Source organism: Chiroxiphia lanceolata, chromosome Z, assembly GCF_009829145.1.
Source record: "Chiroxiphia lanceolata isolate bChiLan1 chromosome Z, bChiLan1.pri, whole genome shotgun sequence".
NCBI classification, from domain to species: domain Eukaryota; kingdom Metazoa; phylum Chordata; class Aves; order Passeriformes; family Pipridae; genus Chiroxiphia; species Chiroxiphia lanceolata.
Window position 1 is genome coordinate 728,576 of NC_045671.1, and position 24,786 is coordinate 753,361.

The 24,786-nt window shown below is 50.5% G+C and overlaps 1 protein-coding gene across 2 annotated transcripts in view; it reads right to left on the reverse strand.

Annotated features, from left to right (window-relative positions):
* Positions 1 to 11,036, reverse strand: part of ME2 (malic enzyme 2) — a 33,026-nt gene extending 21,990 nt beyond the window's left edge. The window contains exons 1-2 of one of the 2 annotated variants that reach the window (XM_032675716.1): positions 10,911 to 11,036; positions 4,480 to 4,607 (exon numbers count right to left, since the gene is read on the reverse strand). In XM_032675716.1, the coding sequence (XP_032531607.1) occupies positions 4,480 to 4,587 (108 nt within the window). In that variant the 5' untranslated portion in view covers positions 4,588 to 4,607; positions 10,911 to 11,036. Of the gene's footprint in view, positions 1 to 4,479; positions 4,608 to 6,486; positions 6,600 to 10,910 lie in introns of those variants that run through there. The other variant, XM_032675717.1, reaches the window with a different exon arrangement.
* Between the last annotated feature and the right edge of the window lie 13,750 nt (positions 11,037 to 24,786).

The window sequence follows — 24,786 nt, forward strand, 5'->3', positions numbered from 1 at the left end:
TGGAGGGGAAAAAGTGGGGAAAAAAAGTGGGATTGGGATTGGGAAAAGTGAGATTGGAGGGGAAAAAGTGGGATTGGAAAAGGAAAAAGTGGGAATTCAGGGGGAAAAATTGGGATTGGAGGGGAAAAAAGCTGGATTGGAGGAGAAAAAAATTGGGATTGGAAAGGAAAAAATTGGGATTTTCTCCCTCCAATCCCAATTTTTTCCCCTCCAATCCCACTTTTTTTTCCCATTTTTTCCCCTCCAATCCCGTTTTTCCCTTCCAATCCCACTTTTTCCACCTAAATTCCCAATTTTTCCCACCAGATTCCCACTCTTTTTTCCCTCCAATCCCAATTTTTTTCCCCTTCGAATTCCAATTTTTTCCCTTTTCCAATCCACTTTTCCACAATGTGGCAAATTGGGATTGGAGGGGGAAAGTGGGATTGGAGGGGAAAAAGTGGGATTGGAAAAGGAAAAAGTGGGAATTCAGGGGGAAAAATTTGGGATTGGAGGGGAAAAATGCTGGATTGGAGGAGAAAAAAAATCGGGATTGGAAAGGAAAAAATTGGGATTGGAGGGGAAAAAGTGGGATTGGAAAAGGGAAAAGTGGGAATTTAGGTGGCAAAAGTGGGATTGGAGGGAAAAAAATGGGATTGGAAAAGGGAAAAGTGGGATTGGAAAAAAAAAATTCCAATCCCAGTTTTCCTATCGACGTGCCTCAGAGACGTTCCACTAAACCGCTGCTGCTTTTCTAGCTCAGCAGAGGTCGCGGCTCTTGTTCTCCCTTAATGGCATTAATCCTTACGACACAAACACCAGGGCAGCTCCCTTCCTTCCTCCACCCACCACCCCAGCAGCCCACCAGCCCTGAGCAGAACAGCTGCTCCCAGTGAAATGAGGTTCAGTGCCGCCCCACCACCTTTCGGCGCTCACAGCGCCCTGGTTACAGATTAAACAGCTCCACACTTAATTCCTTTTGAGAGCTCGCAGATCTCAGGGGAGCTGATTAAAAAAAACCTGCAGGTGCATGGCCACCCAACCTCCGTCCAGCAATTCCCCCCACCTCCAAACACAAAATGGGTGGCGGGACTTTCGGGCTCCGTGCGTTCAGTGTGTTTCTGTCGGCTTCCTGCCCTCCCGGACCTTCCTTTCCCGGCTGATCAGAAGCTGCCAGGAGTGTTTCAGGCACTGCATTTCTTAGCCACAAAGACAGCCACCTCGTGCATTTACACATCCACCTCCTGTTTATCCCCGTTTCTCCAGGAAGGCACACGGGCATTTGTGTGTTCTACACTCCGAAATCTAACAAAGCATTAAAATAAATCAAACGTGTCAAAAACCAGCATGCTGAGAAAGGGCAGCGGAAGGGGAAGAGAACATCATGCTTTCAGATCTTCAAGTTCACACAATCTTTTCTTCACATTCTCTTGCCCTATCCCATTTATTTTGTCCAAACAGCTTTGACTTTGGGGTTGAGGGTTTTTTTATTTTGTTGTTCGTTTGTCTTTTATTTCAAACTGGAAACACACAGCCGGAGCGCTTCCCAGAAGCCAGTGAGGCCATGTACAAGTTTGTTAAGGAAACTGATTCTTTATGCTAAGGTAAATCTATCACAGTCTCTGGAAGCGTTTGGTAAGGCATGGATGAAAATAAAACGGGCTGAAAAACCTGGGAATGAATGCAGACAAAACTGTGATTAATCTAACTGTTAATAATTTAACTGTTAATAATTTAAAAGCTAAGCAAAACACAACACGTGAGAAGATGACCACCCATATGGAAGGTAGACACTAGGAAAGTTCCTCAGGATCAGTCTGGGATTAACTTGCCGCCTGCGAGCAAAATTTATCGTGCATTTCCACGAGGGTGTGCTCAGGCATATGCACACATGCAGATACACGTGGATGTGTGTGTTTAATGTGTTTAATGACCTAAAGATACCTGCTGAAGCTAAAAGTTTGAGAGGCATTGTTGTTCCGGGGAGGACAATGATTAACGAATCCAATAACGGGAGGAACGGACACGATCAAAGTCAGGGGTCGTGTACTCATAAATCGCCTGTTCTGTGCTGGAAGAAGAAATGCTGGCCCATCTGAAGCATCACCACGATATAATAAAAATTTAATTGCCAGTACTAAACCAGTGAGGTTGTCCTAGCAGCGTTCTAAATGCCCAACGAGCTTAAAGTGCTGCCTTGGCACCGCGGGGATCTCCAGCAGAACAGAAGGTCCTGGAGCCAATTAACTGTAATCTGAATCCCCGCCAGAGAGCAGGAATCAAACATCACGGAAGACTGTAAGCAGACATGGATGCCAGTAGAAGTTACAGTAGATTCTGCAATTGTCTGGCTGCAGCAGTGACTGGTAAGAGCTCACGACCCCTTCTGAGCCACCCCGACAACAAACGCTTGAAAACTGGAGCCCAGCCTGGCTGATGGAGGAGTGTCCACCTGAAAAAGGCAGGTAAGGGTGGGCAAGAAAAAGTAAAAAAGAAGGAGGAGAGAAAAGCCTAGCCCAGTGGCAAAGGACAAGAGCAGATTAATCTGCACAAGGGGAAGGGCTGGCTCCTGCCAGCAGCGCTGCCACCCTGCAGTGCTTCGTTTCAGGGCCCACGTGTATCAGGGGAGACCAAGTGTTCTGTGGAGCTGACAGAGGACTGTAAAAATGAAACACGGGCAAATAAAACACGAGCTACAAAATTATGATCTCAACAGCCTGCCAGCAAGAGATAAAACCCTTTATCTGTGCCTGTATGTGGATTTTATATATATACATATATATATATATATATATGCACGTGAGGCACTTGTGGGCAAGAACAGCACAAGGGGTAAAGTACCTGCTGTGTTTAATAAATCATTTATTCCTCTGCTGAATATCCAAAATGCATTTCTGTACAGATACTGCATCCAGCATCAACCAGCATCTCCTTATCGAGCTTACAGACCCATTCCAGCAGGCACCAGCAGTAATGGCAGACTGATGCAACAGAGCCAAACTAATGCAGAATGGATTTTCCTCCCACAAGTATAAATTCTCAGAGACAACAAAAAAGTTTCAAAAATCAATTGTTATATTAACAAGAAGCTCTCTGTTCTTCCCTCCTCCCCCACAGAAAAAAAAAAAATATAAAAAATATATTGCATTGTGTTCAGTCCACCAGAGAATTCCAGGGTTAAAAAGCATAAAAAAATGGAAGGATATTATCACTAGAAAACCAGTAAGAAATGACCTATTGTTCTTGTTTCTGAATGCTGTTGCATAATCATCATCTGGAAAAGCTTACAGGGGTTGAAGCAATTTCCACTGGCACGTTGGAAGGTCTTGAGATAATCTGATCTTGACAAATCACAACAATCTTTTCTCCTTCCCTGACACAGCAATCCCAATTTCACTTTTCCAGTCAGCCACCCTCTAGCTTCCAGACTTCTGGCTCTCTCTCTCTTTAGGCAACCTGGATTCATGCAGTATTGAGGCTGCACTCTACTGTCCAGGGGGAAAACGAGAGAAGGGGGAAAAAGAGAGAAGGGGGAAAAAGAGAGAAGGGGGAAAAAGAGAGAAGGGGGAAAAAGAGAGAAGGGGGAAAAAGAGAGAAGGGGGAAAAAGAGAGAAGGGGGAAAAAGAGAGAAGGGGAGGAAGGTTTTGCTGTGCAGAGGAAAGAGTCCAGCTTCTACAGCTCCATTGCTCAGGAAATACCCTCTGAGAGGCAGGTAGATTTGACACCTATCCCGACCACTTCAGACACCTTGGATCAGCTACCAAAACCACCTCTCCTGATTTCTTACCACTTTTAATTTGCACATCGATAGTTTCAAGATTCTTGAAGGCCACTACTACTAGAGAAAAAAAAAAAAAAGGAGGTTGGAGATGGGCTTGTGGGAATAGGAGCATTTCTGTGAAGGGAAAAAGAAAAAGCTGCTCCCTTAGAAGTTCATCCCAAGGCATGGAACTAACATGATATCTCTACCTCCCAGTTAGCTCCATTCAAGGTTTATTTTTAGATGCTCAGCCAGACTCTGCACAGGGATGGTCCTTAGTAATATGGCTCAGTCCTAACCCCCCGTCTTCCAGGAAAAAGCCAGGATTAGGGCAGAGAAGGCTAACACTTTGTATCACCAGCAAGACCGAGTTCAGCACTAACTTCTGCAAATTGTGAAGTAAGACTTCCTGTCAGCTAAAGCTTGACTTCAGTTCAACCAGGCCAAGGAAACAAGCCAGTAATTGGCAATCACCATCAACCCTTCACCTGGCACAGGGAAGCAGGAGTGCTGACTGAGTTAAGACACAGCACACCAGGGGAAGCACAGGCTGGCAGAAGCAGAGTGTGTCACCTTGTACTGCAGGTGCCCAGGCAGTAAACTCGAAATGATCACTGACTCCTCCATCCTCTGCACCTTTCCTCTTTTTATTTGGCTGTGGCCCCAGAGCTCTAACCCCGGGACAAGGTCCGAGCAGATGAGGATAAGACACTCGAAAATGGCAGGCTGCCAAAACCAACCTTGTTTGTCCGCGGGTTTAGCATCAGTGGCTTCCCCTTCTCCTTCATGTGGATGCCGCGGCGCGCCATCGCGCACGGGGCGGCGGCTGCTCTCAGTCGGGAGAACATCTCCTGCTCCTGTGCTGCACCTGGGGGGGAGGAGGGAAACAGAAACACTCAGAAAGTCACACACAGGCAGCGGAACCGGCGCTCGGAGGCCCCGTCTGTCGTGAAAGAAACAGGCACGTGCTCAGTAAGACCCTTCGACGCCGCGGAAACAACGACCGAAAATCGTCCCCCGCGGGGGAGAAAGGAGGGAGGTTTTGGAAGGGTGAGGGCACAGGAGAGAGGGGAGAGAACACGCAGGGATACTAATGGGAGCCAGCACGATGTTGTGGGCAGCAGTCAGCCACTCAGCACTCACTGGGTATTGCCTTACACCATAAACCCGGGGGCAAATATTAACCGTCCGTGGTGACCCATGGGACTGGCACCGCTGCAAATGCCAGGGAGGACACAACGACTCGGGTGAGGGCAGCCTGAAAACTCAGGCTGAGAGGTTCCCTGACAGCTTCCTAAGGACGAAATGTCACGGCCTGTGCAACAGGAAGGAAAGAAACCATGTCTGTTAGCGTATTAAGGCTGGATTAGAACAAAATGCAGAATTAAAACGGCCAAAGGAACACCGCTGAACTCCGGATTCCAGGCTTAGGCTTTTACAATTCCAAATGTGAGGGAAAAAAAAAAAAAAAAGGTTATTTTCAGGGAGAATATATCCCTTTCAATAAAGGGAATGTCTCCCTAACAAAATAAAAAAAATCTTTAGAACCACTCAAAAGCTTGGTTCTAGTCTTGCCAGGTTATAGCAACTCCTGAACCCACTTTATTCACCCATTGACTGCAAACTCTTTGGAGCAGAAATTATCACTTATTACATGCTTTTATAACTCACTACCACCAGGTAACGTGAACTGGACTCATCTCTCAGAGATTATTTCACCAAGACAGAGAGACAACAGCAACCACAGGACCATCAAGACACATCAAGAGCCCAGAAAGGACAGCAAAGAACCAGGATCAGGGAACCTCTCCACGGCAGCTGGTGCCCCCTCCAAGACTCAGGCAAAGGACAGTAAAGCAGGTTATGAGACATTTTTAAGGAATGAAATGATGCATGGTTTGGATTTTTAATTTCTTCCAGATGGGAGACAAAATTGGATTAAGGAACAAAACTTCATTATCTTAAATACAGCCTGAATACTTTAGAAGACCTTTCTATAATCAAATTTACACATAATCAGCTTTTAAGAGGGCAGACTGGTCTTACAAGTCACAGCCTGAGGATTTTCTTAGAAATCTTTCCAAGCATTACAAAAATATGCAAACATTTAATACTTTTCATCATAGGTTATGCCCGGGTTTCTCTTCCACCCATCACAGAGAAGCAGCTCTGACATTCAGAAGCAACCCTCTCTCTCATCCTGTGCCTGTTTTGTTTAGGCTGCGCTCAAACCCCTGTGTGTTCAGTTGTTTTGTGGTAAAGACCATAAATTTACTGCGCCTTGCCAGCACTACAAACAACTGCTGCCTTTCGTGTGGTCCTTCCTCCCCAAACACAGCAAGCAGTGGACCAAGCACAGCTGGTCCTGCCAGCACTCAGGGCAGCTGAAAATCAGGATCAGATAAGGGAAATTAATTCTGTGCTGCAAAACAACCGGCCTTTAGGAACAACAAGTTCGGTTTTAGCCGGTTTTGGTCCTGGTTGCACATTTGCCATCGTTACACAGCTGTGGGTCCACCTCCTCCTGCGTGTGGTCTGTGATTCCAGAGTCACAGCAAACCCCCATCCCACAATCCCATCAGCCTGGTGCCAGGGTGGCTTCAGTCAATGAGCAAATACCTCAAACAAGGAATTAAAAAGCAGGACGAACACCACACCTTATCTTACTCCAATTAGATCTAAATTACTTCATTGCAATTAACGAGTATTTAAGAACCAAACAAGATTGTGGCCCAGATTTCTCCTACCTTGACCAATTAACTCTCCAATCAACGAGACAGAGAGGAAAAGACTTCGGGGCTGTGACACAAATCTTACTTTCTTCTTTGCTGTCTGAGAGAGGAGACTTGATCCCTCCTGAGGTGTCACATCACCTAAAATGATTCTCTTGGTGGAGGTATCTCAGATACACAGAGCAAGTGGGAGAATCAAGTTTCATTTTCCACTTAGCCCCTCCGTTTAGATCCAAGAGATATGATCTCAGTTGATTCATATCCAGCATTAAACCTGACTGGTTATTCTCCTTCCCTGCCTCTTCTAATCATTCCGTATTTCTGTTTCATCTCCCACCTTGCACATCTCCTCCAACTCATTTTGTCAAAGACTTTTAAGACTGTTTTTGCAAGAACCTGCCTCCAAAACTCACCCTAACATGACTTACCCTGAAACCAGAAGCAAGCAATCCTTCCCCATCCTCTGTCCAGGCTCCTGTGTAGGAGTGCCAGGAGCTTTTCATGCATGACCATGACCCTCTTTGACACTTCCAGGGATCCAGGGGCAGCCACAGCTGCTCTGGGCAACCTGTGCCAGGGCCTCACCACCCTCCCAGCCAAAAATTCCTTCCCAATATCCCATCTAACCCTGCCCTCTGGCAGTGGGAAGCCATTCCCCCTTGTCCTGTCCCTCCATCCCTTGTCCCCAGTCCCTCTCCAGCTCTCCTGGAGCCTCTTTAGGCCCTGCAAGGGGCTCTCAGGTCTCCCTGGATCCTTCTCTTCTCCAGGTGAACCCCCCCAGCTCTCCCAGCCTGGCTCCAGAGCAGAGGGGCTCCAGCCCTCGGAGCATCTCCCTGGGGGAAGGACGTCAACTGAGGGAAATAGGGGGGTTGGAACGATGTGAAAAGGCAGACAGAGGAATGAGGTTGTGCAATGTCCTGTGAGGAGGAATTAGGAAGAAGGCAGCGGAACTGAAAGGGGAATGAAATTCCTCCACAAAGATGTGTCAGCACAACCAGAACAAGGACATCTCTCCTCCCTTCAGTACTTGGCAAGGCTGAGGACCAAAACAAGACCCTGGTGCACCTCTACACTGAATCCACTACAACTGGTTATTTCTGACTTAGGGCTAAGTACACCCCATGTCACAGTTTAAGGGAAATAAATCCCTCAGCATATCAGATCACAGCTCTCTGCTGTGACTTATCAGGAGGCATCTGCCCCAGGTCAAACTAATTACCAATATGCACAAGTGCCCTTATCTGGGAGCAAATGTTTCTCTGGTGCAATTATAGATTCGTTAAATTGCAAAAGCTACTTTTAAGGGAAAGGTTCACGGTGCTCTTCAGAGGTCCAATTACTTTGCTCCGAGAGTCAGGAAGCCCAGTGTCAATTAAAGCAAGGTCTGCTTCAATTACTGCACGGGCTGCCTGACCTGTGGATCCTACCTGACTGCTCAGGGTGTCTCCCAGTGGACAGCAACCTGTGCTGGATGACTGTGCAGCCTTCCTTCAAGTTTGAAGGGCGGGCAAGCACAAATGCAGTTCAAGCACTCCTGAAATCCCCTGTCAATAAAGAGTTCCAGTCCTCCTTTCATGTACAGAAATTAACAAGGCCTGTGTGCCACCAGGAGCTTTTTTTTTTTTTCTTGGTAACACAGGCTGAAATTACCAACTCAAGGCCACAGAGGCCCCACAGAGTTTCCAGTCCTTCAGGCCTCCATTGGTGCAGGTTTTTTGATGTAGATATTTTCTCTTAGGTACCCACAGGAGCCCATCCAGTGAGCCTGCAGGTCTGGTGTGGATGCACCACCGCACTCGATTCTCTTGTTTTTCCCCCCCCAGTAATAAACAGACAAGCCTTGCCTACCCAAGCGTGACACAAACCAGGCACACATTAGCTGGCTTCATCACCTCAGCAATGATAAGGCAGTCTAAAATTATTACATTAGGCAAGCACCGACTATAAACGTGTCTCCCCACGGGACTTTTACTCTAAGCAGCTTTTCCTGCACCCACCACCCCGCAGCAGGTCAAGGGGACGCTTCTGTTTCGCAACGGGAGCATCCCAGGAGGAAGGAGCAGGGGGACAAGGATGGGGACGGGGTTCTGTGCAGCAACTCAGCACCTCTGGCTCCCTGAGCTGACCAGATGCTACTGCTGAGGGAAGTTTTCAGGTTCTCTTCAGCCAAGTCCTGAGCAATCACCTTAAAGGACGTTCCTAAGGCACCTTGAGATCTGCAGATTAAAAGGAGCAGTCATATGGGGAGGAGATACTAATAAACTGTTCAGCAGCAGTAAGTGGGTTATTTTGGAAGCAGATCTTTAACAAACTCAAATTACTTTTCTTCCCCTTTGTCCTGAAGGCAACCAGTTCAACTAGGAGAAAGAGTTAGATGCAGAGCACTTAAGTAGAATAGCCAAGTTCACAACCTGAGGCTTGAAACAATTCAGCAAATAAAGCACACTTAGGTGAATTCAAATGAAAATAATTTCGGAACACCTTTCTAGAAAGGGTAAAGCTGAATTACTTTAACTCACAATGTCAGAAAACCTCTTAACACAAACAGAAAGTAGGGTTGAATTATTTGTTACTGAAGCCTTGGTTCATAACAGAACCAAACCACATCAAAGAGCTGTATTTTTGTACATTAATGGACCTGACCTAAATATTCTGATCCTTAAGAATCATGAAGTCCATTGTCTTTCACCGTGGGAACTGCAGCAGCAGTGGTTTTGGGCCAGTCTGACAAGAAGATGTATTTGCATTCTTGACTTGTATTCCATTTGTGCAGCTGGGAGGGCTACTGGTAGTAAAGGTAAGGACATCAGCATATGCAGGACAAAGGCCTTCTCCCGGAAAACCCTCAAAAATACTGCAGGAATAAACAGAAAGCTACTAATGCTTTATTCTGGAGAACTGGTACATCTCTGTGTTAGAGCTGTTCAGCTCAGAAACGCAGGGTGGTTTTTTTTTTTTTGGATACAAGTTGAGAGAGATGGACGAGGATGTTCTCAACAACAGCTGTACTTACAAAAGGGAATTCTCCCTGCAAGAACAACTGAGCAACAAGCACAAAGAAACTGAGCTGCTTGCTAATTCAGGGACAATCTGGCGAACTATGAGCCTGCCAAGCACCTAGAAACTGTCAGTGTGCACTAGCTGGGACTTAAAAAAGAAAACCCCTGCTTAAATCACAGAGAAACCTGAATAACTATCCAGTAACAGCAAAACTGCTCCTTCTGCTGCAATGGAGGTGCTGGCACCACCAGCAAAGATGAAAATTCAATTAGTACTCACTCGAGCCCAGCACACCACCACGCGCTTTGACAGCTTCTTTCTTAGTTTGCAGGAGAAAAGAGCTCCAAATCTCGCCTGCGCTCACGTTGCTGACTCACAAGCCACCGCACAGGCTCATCAGAAGTTTTGTCCCGAGACTGCGACGCGCAAATTCTCTTAAAACAAAAGCCCGGGCTAAATTTTTGCGGATGGTTATCACGTCTTAGCAGCACGTTGGACACGGCTGGCTGCGCACACACACACACACACACACACACAGGGGGCACTTGCAGAGCTCCATGTGCTGCCCCCAGCCCTTCCCTTTGCCCACATGGAAATGCGTGTAACGCCGAAAACTTCCCTTTTGCTGCTTGTGGAATTAAGGACACGGGGGACACCAAACGATCGATATTTAGTGGGTTTGGCTGGTTGGTTGGTTGGTTGCGGGAGGGTCCTTTTTCACCGGCCCTTTATCAAGCGCGCTCTTTTTTTCGTCGTTTGGGGTTCTTTTTTCCTGTTAGTTAAGGGATCCTTGCCACGACCCCGCACCCCGGGTGCCTCGTACAGCACTTCATTAGCAGCTTTTTTTTTTAACGTTTCGGCGCAGCGAGGCCACGAGGTGCCAGCGCGGGCGGCGCGTCCAGCCACGGCCGCCTCTCTGAAAGGAGCAGCCGGGGAGAGAGAGGCCAAACCCAAACACCGGCTCTAAAAATACCAGGCGACGTTTCCTCCTCCTCCTCCCAGGCCGCACCGGCTGCTCTGCCCCTGCCCAACTTTCGCTGTCCGGGGCCACGGGGAGGTCAGGGCGGGCCGGGGACACGCCGTGCCCCCCCCCCGGCCCGGGGCAGCCCCCGGCGGCTCGGCTCGGTTTGTCACCGCTCTGACAGGGGTAAACACGGCCGGGGCTGTTCTCCCGGGCAGCCCCGCACCTAACGCCGGGCCCAGGGCTGCCCCCGCCGCAGGCCGAGCCTCGGCGCCTCGCACCCGCCGTGCTGCTGCCTCGGCACGACCCTCGCGGGCCCTGGGGGGGGACACGGAGCATCGCGGGCGGGTCCATCCCCTCCCCGAGCCCGGGCGGCCTCCAGCGCCTCAGGACGCCCTTAAGACACGGGTTTGTTAAGGACACAGAGGCCTGCGGTGCGCCGCCGCAGCTGTGAAATTGTTACCAGAACGGGATCTACCTCGTCCTCCTGCGGCTGCTGCCCGCTGAGCGATGCCGGCCGGCGACCTGTTCCTATCGAGAACAGCCGGAGCTACGCCCGCCGCGGAACCCGCCACTGAATGGAGCTCACACGGAGGCGCCGGGGAGGGACACCCCGGGGGGCGGGTCTTACTTGTGACTGACAACGAGAATAGCCAATCGAAAGGAAGGAGGCTCGCAGGCAGGGGCGGCGCTCAACCAATGAACGCTCTCTCCCGCCCCCACGGAGGGGAACCGAGGCCAGGCGCGGGGGCGCGGCCTGACGTATGTTAATGAGGTAAGGGGCGACAGCGAATCAGCGCAGAGGGGCGGGGCGAGCAGGGGGCGAGGGGCGGGGCTTTGGGGGAGGGGAAAGGGCTGGGAGGGAATGGGGGAGGGGCTGGGAATTGTGAGGGGATGGGAATGTGGGATGGGAATGTGGGATGGGAATGTGGGATGGGAATTGTGAGGGGATGGGAATTGTGAGGGGATGGGAATGTGGGATGGGAATGTGGGATGGGAATGTGGGATGGGAATTGTGAGGGGATGGGAATGTGGGATGGGAACCTAGGATGGGAATTGTGAGGGGCTGGGAATGTGGGATGGGAATGTGGGATGGGAATTGTGAGGGGATGGGAATTGTGAGGGGATGGGAATGTGGGATGGGAATGTGAGATGGGAATGTGGGATGGGAATTGTGAGGGGATGGGAATTGTGAGGGGATGGGAATGTGGGATGGGAATGTTGGATGGGAATGTGGGATAGGAATGTGGGATGGGAATGTGGGATGGGAATTGTGAGGGGATGGGAATTGTGAGGGGATGGGAATGTGGGATGGGAATTGTGAGGGGATGGGAATGTGGGATGGGAATGTGGGATGGGAATTGTGAGGGGATGGGAATGTGGGATGGGAATGTGGGATGGGAATTGTGAGGGGATGGGAATGTGGGATGGGAATGTGGGATGGGAATGTGGGATGGGAATGTGGGATGGGAATTGTGAGGGGATGGGAATTGTGAGGGGCTGGGAATGTGGGATGGGAATTGTGAGGGGATCGGAATGTGGGATAGGAATGTTGGATGGGAATGTGGGATGGGAATTGTGAGGGGCTGGGAATTGTGAGGGGCTGGGAATGTGGGATGAGAATTGTGTGGGGATGGGAATTGTGAGTGGATGGGAATGTGGGCTGAGAATTGTGTGGGGATGGGAATTGTGAGAGGATGGGAATGTGGGATGAGAATTGTGTGGGGATGGGAATTGTGAGGGGATGGGGGTGTGGGATGGAAATGTGGGATGAGAATTGTGAGAGGCTGGGAATTGTGAGGGGATGGGAATGTGGGATGGGACTTGTGAGGGGACGGGAATTATGAGGGGCTGGGAATTGTGAGGAGATGGGAATTTTGAGGGGATGGGGATGTGGGATGGGGGTGTGGGATGGAAATGTGGGATGGGAATTGTGAGGGGATGGGAATTGTGAGGGGATGGGGGTGTGGGCATGGGTGTGAGGGGATAGGAATGTAGGGATAGGGTGTGAGGGGATGGGAATTGTGAGGGAATGGGGATTGAGGGAATGGGGATGTGGCGATGGGAATGAGGGGATGGGATGTGAGGATATGGGAATGTGGGAGGATGGGAATGTTGGGATAGGGAATGTGAGCAGGGGGATTGAAGATATGGGGGCATGAGGTGATGGGGATGAGGTGTGAGGGGATCGGGAATGTGAGAGGATGGAGGGTGTAGGGATGGGAATGTGAGGGGATGGGGTCCGTGAAGGGACAGGGTCCATGAGGGGATGGGGTCCATGATGGGTCTGGGTCTGTGAGGGAAGGGGGTCTGTGAGGGAATGGGGTCTGTGAGGGAATGGGGGCTGTGAGGGAATGGGGTCTGTGAGGGAATGGGGGCTGTGAGGGAATGGGGGCTGTGAGGGAAAGGGGTCTGTGTAGGGTTGGGATCCATGAGGGGATGGGGTCCATGATGGGTCTGGGTCTGTGAGGGAAGGGGGTCTGTGAGGGAATGGGGGCTGTGAGGGAATGGGGGCTGTGTAGGGTTGGGATCCATGAGGGGATGCAGGCAGCAGAGAGCAGCGGTGGGGAAACATATAATCACATATGTGTGCACATATATGTGTGTATATATGTATTTTATATATATATGTGTGTGTATATATGTATATATAATTACTCCAAGCAACGTAGACGCTGGTCCCAATTGCCAGGCCACCGTGCTGGGTGCCGTACTGGAACAGGGCTCCTCAAAACGTGCAGAACCACAGCGCTGAGGAGTTAACTCTGCCTCGGTGTGCTGCTGTATGGAGCCTGGAGGGCTGGAATACCCTTGGACCCAAACAGAAGGCTTGGCAGAAGACATCGGGGCAGCTGGTGCTGCAGGTCAGTACTGAAACTGCAAAAGAAGAGAGCAAACCCATCACTGTTCGTGACACGGGGCTGTCTGTCCTAACACTGCTCTCACCTCAGCAGAAGGGTTCAGTGTTCAAGTGCTTGGAGAGGGAAGGTACAACAGGATGAAATGTGGCCTCTCACCCCACCTCAGACCTCGCCATCCCTCTCCATCCCAAAAACTCTGAGACATTTTCCAGTGTTGCCAATTATGAGGCGGTCCATTAGAGAATCCCAGAACGTTTTGGGTTGGAAGGGACCCTAAAGCCCATCCATTTCCAGCCCCCTGCCGTGGGCAGGGACACCTTCCACTATCCCAGGTTGCTCCAAGCCCCGTCCAGCCAACACTTCCAGGGATCCAGGGGCAGCCACGGCTTCTCTGGGCAACCCGTGCCAGAGGCTCACCACCCTCAGAGCCACAGATTCCTTCCCATGTATCCCATCCAGCCCTGCCCTCTGGCAGTTTAAAACCGGCGTTCTCATTATAACAAGGATATTTGTACAATAAGAATCCCAATTCTCCGGCTGGCACCGAACGTGCTCGGCGCAGGAACGAGCAGTTAAGAGAAGCAGGGTTGCCATAGCAACGGCATCAGATGTATTAACCCGCCTAATCAAAACCTCCTCCTCGTCTCTCTGAGGCCTCTGTGGTGGGGAGAGCACACCCAGCTGCTTTCCCCCAGCCCTCAGCACGGCCCCCCGTGGTGGCTTCGAAACGCGCCCGAACAACGCGGCGCCCGCGCCTATAAACAAAAAGGGGACTGCGAAAAATAACCTGCGAGGTCACGGCTTCGTGCCCGGCTAAAACCAGCCCGGATTGGAGGCGTTTAAAAACGCCTGGCCTCGTACCCGGATTGGAGGCGTTTAAAAACGCCTGGCCTCGTACCCGAGTGGCATAAATCACCCTCCGCATACCCTGCAGGCTTTCAGGCCGGTGGAGGGTCTTGCCCAAGGCACGGAGCGAGCGGTTAAGGCCTTGGTGAAATACGCCCCGCAAGGCTTTGTTGTGAAAGAATGGCTGTCTTGGAGGCTGCGCTGTCGTGAGTCACGGCAGAGGAAAAACCTGCGCCCCAAGGGAAGGGGTTTGTCAGGGCTGCGCGGTCTTGGGCTCCCAGCAGCGGTTTTTAACCGCGGGGAAGGCCGTCGTTTCCAGTCGGCACCCACCGCTTTGGCACCCACGCGTTCTCCCAGAAGCTCAGCTGTCTTCATTCTCAAATCCAGGCTCCGGAACTTTTTCAAGGTACGGGTCTCGTGGAGATGCTCCATCTGGAGTATGGACCAGGCCTGGTCCGTGCTTCGTGCCTTAGCGCAGACACACAGCCCCAGCCTTGCACAAGGGGGGCAGCAGAATCCTGGAATCATTGAATTATTTGGGTTGAAAAGCCCTCCCAGACCATTGAGTCCAGCCATTCCCCAGCACTACCAAGGCCACCTCTAACCCCTGTCCCCAAGTGCCACATCCACATGGCTTTTAGATCCCTCCAGGGATGGGGACTCCACCCCTGCCCTGGGCAGCTGTGCCAGGGATGGACAACCCTTTGGGTGAAGGAATTTTCCCAATATCCAATCCAAACCTCTCCTGGCACAGCTTGAGGTTGTTTCCTCTCCTCCTGTCCCTTGTTCCCTGGCAGCAGAGCCCAATCCCCCTCTGGATCCCCCCTCCTGTCAGGGAGTTGCAGAGCCAGAAGGTCCCCCCTGAGCCTCCTTTTCTCCAGGATGAGCCCCCCCAGCTCCCTCAGACGCTCCTGCTGCTCCAGACCCTTCCCCAGCTCCATTCCCTTCCCTGCACATGCTCCAGCCCCTCAGTGTCTCTCTTGTCTGAGGGCCCAGAACTGCCCCAGCACTGGAGGGACCTCAGCAGTGCCAGTACAGGGAGGGCACTGCCCTGGCCCTGCTGACACAGGGACAGCCCAGGGGCCACTGGCCTCCCATCACAGAGTCGTGTGCCATAGTACAGCTCAGCCCACACCCTGCTGATGCAAACTTGGCTCGTCTCAAGACAACACGGGCGCTTTACCCCAACCTACAGGGACAGCAATCCTGCTCTTCATCTCACACTGCTCCAAAGCCACCGAGTGCCTGTTACATTTATAACTGATTCGTGCCGCTGCCTGTGCTGTAGAACAGCAGGAGGAGCAGTCATTTCTTGGTCCTTATCACCATATTTGGTGCTCAGCACGGAAGAGTTTCTTTTGGCACCCGCGATGTTGTTGCTTTGCTGTTGCCGAGAGATCAGCCCCTGGAGTTCCTCAGCTCCACAAAACCAGCCGTCCCAGCCCTGCTCCCTCTCTTGGCTGTGCCAGGGCAGCCTCCAGCGAGCGGAGTCACAGCTCTCTCACTGCAGGGTGAGAATTCATTCACAAATTTTTAGTGCAACAGGCAACTACTCCATGATAATTCCGTGTTTCCCATGAGCGCAGGCCGCCGCATTTTGCCGGGATTCCTCTTCAGAGGGAGCCAGTGGTTTGTGCTGGAGTAAAACACATGTTCCCAAGAGCCACTCGATCACTGTTTGAAGGTGGCGTTCTTAAATCACGTTCGAGGCGGCTTCTCAAATCACCTCCACCCTCCTAAAACCGGGTTCTGTTTCCCTTTTGAGTTTTTCCTGGAATTTTGATAACTTTCTGCTTGTTCTTTCTCTCTCTTTACCAAAGAGACCTCCCAGTGATAAACCATACTGATTGTAGCCGGTTCTGTCAGATAAACAGGAGACTTCTGTTTCTCATTCTTGAGACAGTTCTGTCTCTCCTTTCTGTAACATTTCCAGTTTCTCAAACATCTTGTTTGAAGCAACATCCAACCAGAGCTGGACTCGGTGTGCTTGTTTTTTACGTAACTGGTTCTTGATGTAAATTAAAAAAAATAATCAAATCTCTGTTCTAGTTGCCTAGATCTGTCTATTCATAGTGCTGGGCTGCCAGTCCCCTAAATACACTGATAATAATCTTTTAGGCAGTGATATTAGTTTTTATCTAACCCCAACCTCAGAAGTTTTTGCAGTACAGATTAGCAGACAAGCTGTCTCTCAGAAGACAGGTTTCTGTGGTTTGATAGACACTGGCCTCTTCACTTCATGCTCTTTATTTTTGCTAAAAAGAAGTGTTCACAGTTAACTATGACAAGGTTGGACTAATCCTCATACAGAGAGATGACCTGACTGACTCTTCCCTTTTACATTATGAGACTGCAGCAGGAATGAGGCAGCAAAGGTGATTGTTACCCTGAGGCAAGGTTTGTGAAGAAAAACAGCATCTTTCACTAGACCAATTCCACCAAAATATAATACTTCCCTCCACAAAGCTTGCCTATTTTACCTCTTCAAGGCACCAACACTGACAAATACCTTTACGCCATTGCCACGATTTTTATTCTACTTCTGTCGAGCGATTTCATTCTTCTGTGTTTAAATGTCACTCTGCTTTTGTATTCCCCACTGAGCGTTTTTGCACTCAAACGTGTCCAGAGCAGCCTCTGGCCCTGAGACCAGCTCACGTGGGAACAGCCCACATCCGTGCTGCTCAGGAGCTTTTACCGTCCAAACCAAAGTCCACGTGAGCGCTGCGTTTTGGGAACAGCTGATTCCCACACTGTCCCCAGCGGTTGTTTGGGAAAGCGCTAGCCGGCCTCGTCCGGAACTGTGCCTGGGATCGTGCTCACGATTTAAACGCTGTGGGTAACAAAAATTGCAGCTCCTGGGAGCATTTTGTGGCGCTGCTAGATCTGCCCCGATTAGGGATGACAGGGCTTAAACATGGATCCATATCTGTCTGTGAGTCTTTCCAGCCAGGGAGCTTTGGCCTGCATGGACACCAGTCCCCCCCACAGTTTGGATTAATTCTTCTGTCAGTGACTCACGTAACTCTCATTGTTTAAATTACATTTTGCCTTCTCTGCTTTTGATCTTTTCAGGCCTGTTTGGCCTCGGATCGTGGGTCACCTCTACCCTGCTGAGCCTCTGGACAGCCAGGGGACACGGTGAGAAAACCTGAGGTGGGCTGGTCAGGTGGCGTTCAAACCAGACAGAAGGGAGGAGCTTTTTATGCTGAGGGTGGTAAATTTATCGAGGTAAATTATACTGACTGTGGTAGATTTTATTATGGGGGTCGCAAATTTTGCGGTGAGGGTGGCACGGGTTGCCCAGGGAAGTGGTAGATGCCCCATCCCTGGAAACATTCAAGGTCAGGGTGGATGGATCTCTGGGCATCCTGGTTTAGTGGAAGACCACGGAGCAACCTTCACAGGGGGAGGCCACAGCCTTTGGGGTGCTTTCGTGCCCTGATAAATCTGCTTTTCTGCTGGGAGTCAGAGTAAACCCCTCCCTCCTCACTGCTGCTGGCTTTATCAGCTACTAAAACCAGGTCGATTTATATGTGCTGTGGTCACTGCTCTCACAGGGAGTGGTGCAGACACTGAGTGACCTTTTCCTACACCATCTTCATAAATGGGAGCTTTCTTCCAGAAATTATCTACAGCAACCTGCCTCTGTCCTCTGAGTGATCTTCATGGACACCACGTTTGTCATATTTCTTCTCAAGTGGCAGAACTCCCTGGTCTTGAAGGAAGGACAGAAGGCCGTTCAGGGGTTGGATGCACACCCCGCATCAGTGCAGCCATATCAGCACAGGTCTGCAGCGTTAATTTGTGGCCTTGAGACTCAATTCAAGCATGAAGTAGAGCAAGTACAGAGGGGAAGGACTGCCCTCTTCTGATCACTCAGCAGATACCAAGCTGGAATTGTCGCGCCTTTGTTCGATCACAGCCGGGATAAAAAGCACAAAACCCACTAATCCACCTCGAGTTTAGAAGTCATAAAGTCCCGCTGACCTCAGTTAAGATGGAAAGAGATGTCTCTCTCACCTTAGGGGAGAGTCTAACCCCAGAGGTGGGGGTTTGGTGACCCTGCATTTGGGTTTAAGGTCTTGAAATCAACATACAGTGCTTTCTGGTCTCTTTCTCACCTAACACTGTGTTTGTGTGCTGCAGGGTGAGAACGGACCTCACAGGGACTGATCAGAACCTTGACAGTCAGAGTCCCATCAGCACATGTACACTCGGTGACTCTTGTTTCTGCTTTTAACATGATAGACACCTCCCTCTCAGACTGGGCTCCCAGGCAACTACACTGGTCTTTCAGGCTGAAAGCCCTCCCTACTGAGAACACTCTGCTTTTGTCTCCAAATGGATGCGACTGACAAAAATAATAGAGAAAACTGCCAAAAAAAGTTCCACTAGCCTTCACAGGTCTCAAATTGTACCGCCTTGAAACGCTGTAAAGTGAATTTTCTGTGCTTGTCAAGCACAGTGTCAGCACCTCAGCCCTGGCTTCTCTGTGTCTAGCAAAGGACAGCATCCTGAGCAGTGCAAAACAATTTAGTTCCTGAAAAAAAAAGAAGTGAGAAAAGATCTCATGAGCAGAGCACCATCTTGGCACCAAGGAGAAATGGCTTCTACGTCTTGAGTTATCATTCACCTGCTCAGTGTTGCTGAAGGCAAAGCAACCTGTGGGACTCCAAACTCTAAAGCTAAAACAGCTTTACAGCTGCTGACCCACAACATCCCATCTACATCCTGCTTGGACTCCTTTGCATTTCAAGTCATCCTACGTGCATTCTCGCTGGCCACGTATTTTTTTTAGGCGAATCTTAAAATCTAACTCCTCCAGCAGGAGAGGGTTGACGTTAAAATATAGGATCATTCAGGTCGGGAAAGGTCTGACCAAGGAAAGACAATTACGTGATGAGTTTTCACCTCTCAAACAAAGAACAAAAGCCATAAATCCTTTATGTCACTTGTGCTTTGTATCCCTTTACAGAAAGCACAGACACCTGCACTGGGGACAGCGACAGACGTCTCGGTTGTGAGATATCCAGGTAGGGATACAAGCCAGCTACAAAACCACCACTATAAGGAGAGCTTTGGAGCTTGTGCAGAAGCTCTTCTGCAGTTTAAATTGCAGAGAACCTACTAACTCCATCGAGATTTCATCGGCTCTGCTGTGAATGGAAGTCTCCAATCCCTGACAAACTTCCACAAAAACGATTTTTCTTTTTTTCTGAAAGCAAGGGAACTTGAGTCCGTTAAAAAATCCGATCTGTGCAGCTGGCAAGATTTGGGGGTGGGGTTTTTTTTAGTTTTTTGTTTGTTTGGTTGGGTTTTGTTGGGTTTTTTTTATTATTTATTTGGTTGTTTTTTTCCCCAGCTGAGTTCTGTTTTCCTCAATTCAAGGATCAGGTGGGCTGAGGCCGAATGAAGCCAATGCCAAAAAGCATGTGGGGGTTAAAGATGGCAGGACGGAGCTGCAGCAGCCACAGCTCTCACCTCTGCTCTGGAACATAAAGGCAGGGCGTTGAAGGAAGAAAACCAACAGGCAGCCGCTACAGAAAGGTGTTAGAACAATTTATCCTCCCTAAATCTGTGTCGGGTTGTTCCTGACCGCCTCTATCCTCTTCGTGTTCCCTAAAATGGCTTCCAGGAGGATTTGCTGCTCCCTTTTCTCCGCAGGACCTCAGCTCAGGCTGTGTGACCCGCCGGCTCGATCAACCCCTGCTGTCCTGAGGAGGGTTTTGGGGTCCCTTCGTTATTTAATGTGCTCCCAGGAACAGCAACTGCTGTTTGTGCGGCTTTCTGCCTATCTTACTTTCCAGCAGGGCTTACAAAGGCCTGAACAACAAGGTATTGCACTTTTTCAGCCGCTGATAAACTGGTGTGAAGGAGAGCTGTACATTGCCCCTGTCCCAGATATCCAGGGGGGATGCACAACTAACAAGAAAACTGGTGGCAGCGCTAGGTTACTGTTCTGAAAGGTTTCAGCTCCTTATTTTGAGCTCCTCTGACAGATCATAGGCTTCTCTACAAGAGATCAAGAGGAGTTTCCCACATAATTTTTTTTTAAATAACGCTACAAAGCGCGAGCCTCTTGAGTTTTAAAAGCCCAAATTTAAATCTAGCGGGTCACCTGCCAGCTCAGTCCCAGATGGGGGGGAGAGGAACGTGATTTCTGCCTTCTGCCTTCTTTGTCAGAGAGGGCAGTGAACGTGCTGTCAGAGCTGAAGATGGGAATTAATATTTTTTAGCCACACTGGTACAGCCCAGGTGACCTGCTCAGTGTGGACTCAGCTCACGACAAACAGTAAAATCTCCCTTTCCGTCCTTTTCTGCTGCCAACATACCAATCCAGGCAAGTGTGCAACCACACACACAGGCAGGCAACAAAGGTGACTTAAATGACTCTGCCCACCGCCCTGGTGACGTCTCCTCTAAAATAAACAGCTGCCTGGCATGAATTTAGGATACAGAACCATATATTATGTATAATAAATATACACATTTGTGCTCAACAGTCTGACTCTTGCAATTAGGCACTCAGGTGGATAATCATATTGTCCTCACTGGGGTTGTAACGGGGCTACCAGATGAATATCCAGTTGCTCCCAGGTTTTTTAAGGAAAGAAACACAAACCTTGAGCCCCAGCTCCCACTCTTGCACTTGTGGCCAGGTTTCCAGAAGGGGTTTAGCATCCAAAGTCAGAAATATTATTTATCTACTCGTTTAACCTGGTGCTCCAAGGGGTGCTGAACAGTTTTGCTGACAGTGAACCCAAATCTACAGTTCCTGGAAAACCCAAAAGCTTCCCAAGGTGCTGCCTGAGAATCTGGCTTTTCTCCCTGAGGAGATGAATCGTGTCCTGGTTTAAGTCTGCGGGGTGAAAACTTGTGAGATGTGCTGAAATACTTTCCTGGAAAAAAAAACCAACCAACCAAACCTGCCAGATGTGATTCAGCGAGACAAAGCACGTCCTGGCTTCACTCACCGCAGCAGGGAGCACTCAGCACCCCGCAAACCCAGACCTACAGCTGCCCCTCGCTGCTCACACTTATCCAGAGAGGTGTGAAACCATTATTTCTCCCTGCAGGGGGAAACGCTGGATGTCAAATCGCCGGCCGCTGGCGCACCCTCCCGCAGCTTTCCTGCGCATCACAGGCACTGGAAACGGCAGTCTGATGGAGGAGGTGGGGTGACAGCAGGGCTCTGGCACTGGGGGTGGCATCGGTTTGGGTCCCCGGAGGGGTTATCTGCGCGGGTTAATCCAGGCAGCGGACGAGGAAGGCTTGGACACGACTTTCGTGAGTTTCCCTGCAGAGGGCGGCCCGTCCTCGCCTAAGACAGTTCAGGGCTACGAGAGCCGCGCGACTCTGGACTCCGTGTTTTAGGCAGGAGACACAATTCTTCCCATCTGCCCCACGGCCGGGAAAGCGCTGCCCTGTAAAGCAGCAGCTCTGGGGACATGCCCCCGAAGGAGACCCTTGCCTGACCGCAGCGCTGCACCCCACACATCTCAGATGGAAACAGGCTTCTTGTGCCTCCTGGGAGTCCCTGAACCCACCACTCGGCCCCCCTTCTCCCGTGGCTTCCCATCTCCCAGGATTTCTCCCTTCGCACCCTCCTTTCTCTGTCCATCTCCTCACAGGGCAGATCTGAGCTCTTTTACAGCTACTGCTGAGCAAACAGCTCGGTGGGTCCACAGGAGCCTCAGCCAGCAGTGGAGTCAGAGCAGCTGGGGCATGTGGGCTTGGTATTTGCCCTTCCTCTGGGTGAGCTGGTGCAGGACGGGGGTTCCCTGCAGGCTGTCACTCGCTGTAACTTCACTGCCCTAAACCAGGTGACATCTAAAGGTCCCTTCCAACCCGAACCACCTGCAATTCTATAAAAGCTTCACAATCAAGAGAAGAAAACCAGAGCACACCCCACTCTTTTCATCGGTCAGCCTCAAAGCTTTTTGGTTTTTTGCATCCCCCCCGTTTTTCAGATGAGGTTAAGGACGCACACAGGGAGCTCACCAGACCAGGCAGGAGCAGAGTGAGTCCCAGAGCAGCGCTCTGCCTTGCTCCTAAACACAGAAACAGAACACTATGGCTCGCTAACGGAAACCGAGTGTGAGCACAATGATGCTCATCTGGAGATCCAGCAGCACTCCCGGGGGAACAACTCAGAAAGTGGCAGATGAGGGCACGGATCAGCTTAGCATTCACTGGCAGCTACTGTGCTCGAGGAACATAATTTAGAGTGACAAAGTACCTGCTGCGGGAACAGACCCTCGGTGGAGAGATGACGAACGGGTCTTGCCCATGTCTGGTTTTTAATGAGCCAGTTCAGTCAGTGTGAAATGTCAGTCGGTGCCTCTGGAGACAGAGGAGTCGCAGCCAAGTTAGACACTGGGGCTCCTGCTGTTCAGCCCCTCTGTAAATGGCTCAGTGATTAAATATTTCAGTTTGTTGCTCAGCAGCTCGCGGGGCTGACATTTCTGCCACCGCTGCCTTCGGTTCCCTGTTTGTTTCTCCACCAAAGGCCGAGCGGCAGCACAGCCCGCCTGAGGATTAAGGGCTGACACACAAACTGCCACTGCCAGTTCTCTGCAGACACACCACTACATGCCAGCAACACCTCTGTCCCCAGCCAGGCCTGTCCCTCTGCCCCGGGAGGGTGCAGGAGCTCACCCAGGGCAGGGGGAGTCTGCCCGGCTCCAGCAGCACTCAGGAGGTGTCGGGGTGCAGCTCTGGGAGCAGACAGTGGGACGAGATGTACAGCAGCCATGGCTCAGAGGTGCCATGGGACATGCACGGGCAACATGAGCCCCTGATTTGCTGCCAATTTTGGCCAGAAAATCTGATTTCTCTGCATCCTTCTGTAGGAAGAGACTGATGAGCTATCTGGGCTGCGGCACCACAGAGCTGCTCAGCAGGCTGAATTAGTGGCAGAAGCACTCAAATGTAAGGCCTTGTTTTGTTGCAGTGACAGCCTTTTCAGCCTGTGATGAATAACCATCATATACCAACCACCTTCTCTGGAGAGAGAGGCTTTTCTTCTTCCTTCCTTTCACAGCTGAAAGTTGTATGGGATTACACAAGAAAAAGCTGGAGGCTCCTCCAATTCATTTTTAACTGTTTCTGGGAGGGTTCTCTCTTGTTTCTGGACCTCCCTGGTGACTGTTTTACCTATACTGGACAGACAGCAGCAGTACAGGTATCCCTCTTGCCTTGCCCTGCCTTCCTCACACGCAGCTGTACCAAATGATTGACTCTGGAGCCTCGGGAGACCTTCTCGGGTGAGGGTCTCCTGCCCCCAACAGTGACTGCTTTGGGGACTGATGAGTCCCCCTTGGTAGGATGTGAACGCTGCCCATCCACAAACATCAAGTTCATCAAACTCCTGGAAATATGAGCTAGTCTCTCAGGGATGGAGTAACTTGAGCATTAACCACCTCCTCTGAGCTGGAAAAGCAGACGGTTTGAATGCGGACAGCTCAGACCCTCAGTGCACCTGCTTTGTGCCGAGCTCCTGGTTTTATTCCTACAGCAGTGCAGAGAAGCTCTCATCATGGAGAAGGAATTCACACCTCCAGAGGTGAAGGGGGGTGGCAAGAGACGTGGCTGAGCCTCGTGATGAGAGGGAAAGGCGGAACTACAAGGATGGAAACAAACCTTCCCAGTCCAGAGGCCTGATCCGGAGGCTCCCTCAGGCCTTCAGCGCATGAAACCTGCGTGTTCCTGTGTGCACACACACACACACAGTAGTTCTGCTGTGCCTGGATGAGCCCAGCTCATGCACATGGCGTGTTCTTTCACCTTCCACCTCATCACTGCTGAGTGTTTTAGAGAAGGACTTACCCGGGTGACCGGTGGCTCCCCAGCGTCCAGCTGCTCGTGAGCACAGGTTCTTTGCAGAACAGAGGAAAAACGCTTTGGGCTGAATCAATTTTCTTCCCTTACTGTTTATCAGGGGGATCCCATCACGTCTGGACGCTTATGTGCACTCTTCCCCATCCCATCTCCCTTCAGAAAGTGTATTTTTACTGTCCTCACAGAGGGAGATGCAGCACTGAACTTGTGTACAGGGAGATGGCACTGGGCACTCCTGCTGGCACTGGAACTGCCAACAGGGGCCAGCAGGATTTAGGACTGCACAGCACATATACTTAGGGAACTTTTCTTCAACAAATTATCACCCTGAAACCTATTTCCCCCCCCATGCATATGACATCAACCCACACTATTCTTGCTCTGAGAGCAGCGGGGTGACCGCACGGAAACACGACGGCACTGCCTGTTCCATCACCCAGCTCTGTTCACAGCCAGACGGTAACTCATCCTGGAGCTCAAACTCCCCTTATAGATTGGACCCAGAAGAGTTCAAGCTGCTCCATCAATCTCCACTTCCCCCCTGAAATACCAGTGGGATCAACAGAAATGTCCCAGGATTTTGAAATCATTGCGGCAACAACCATGGAACCACTGCCTTCTCCATCTTGAAGACACACAGCTCACAGATGGAGGCATGGCATTCCCAGGGAGCTGGCTAACCCTGCACTGCTCTTTCTGCACTGAAATGTCAGTGTGCACCAGGGGAGAAATGGCAGAAATAAAAACATCAGCACAGAACCACAGAATGGTTTGGGTTGGAAGGGACCTTAAAGATCACCCCAT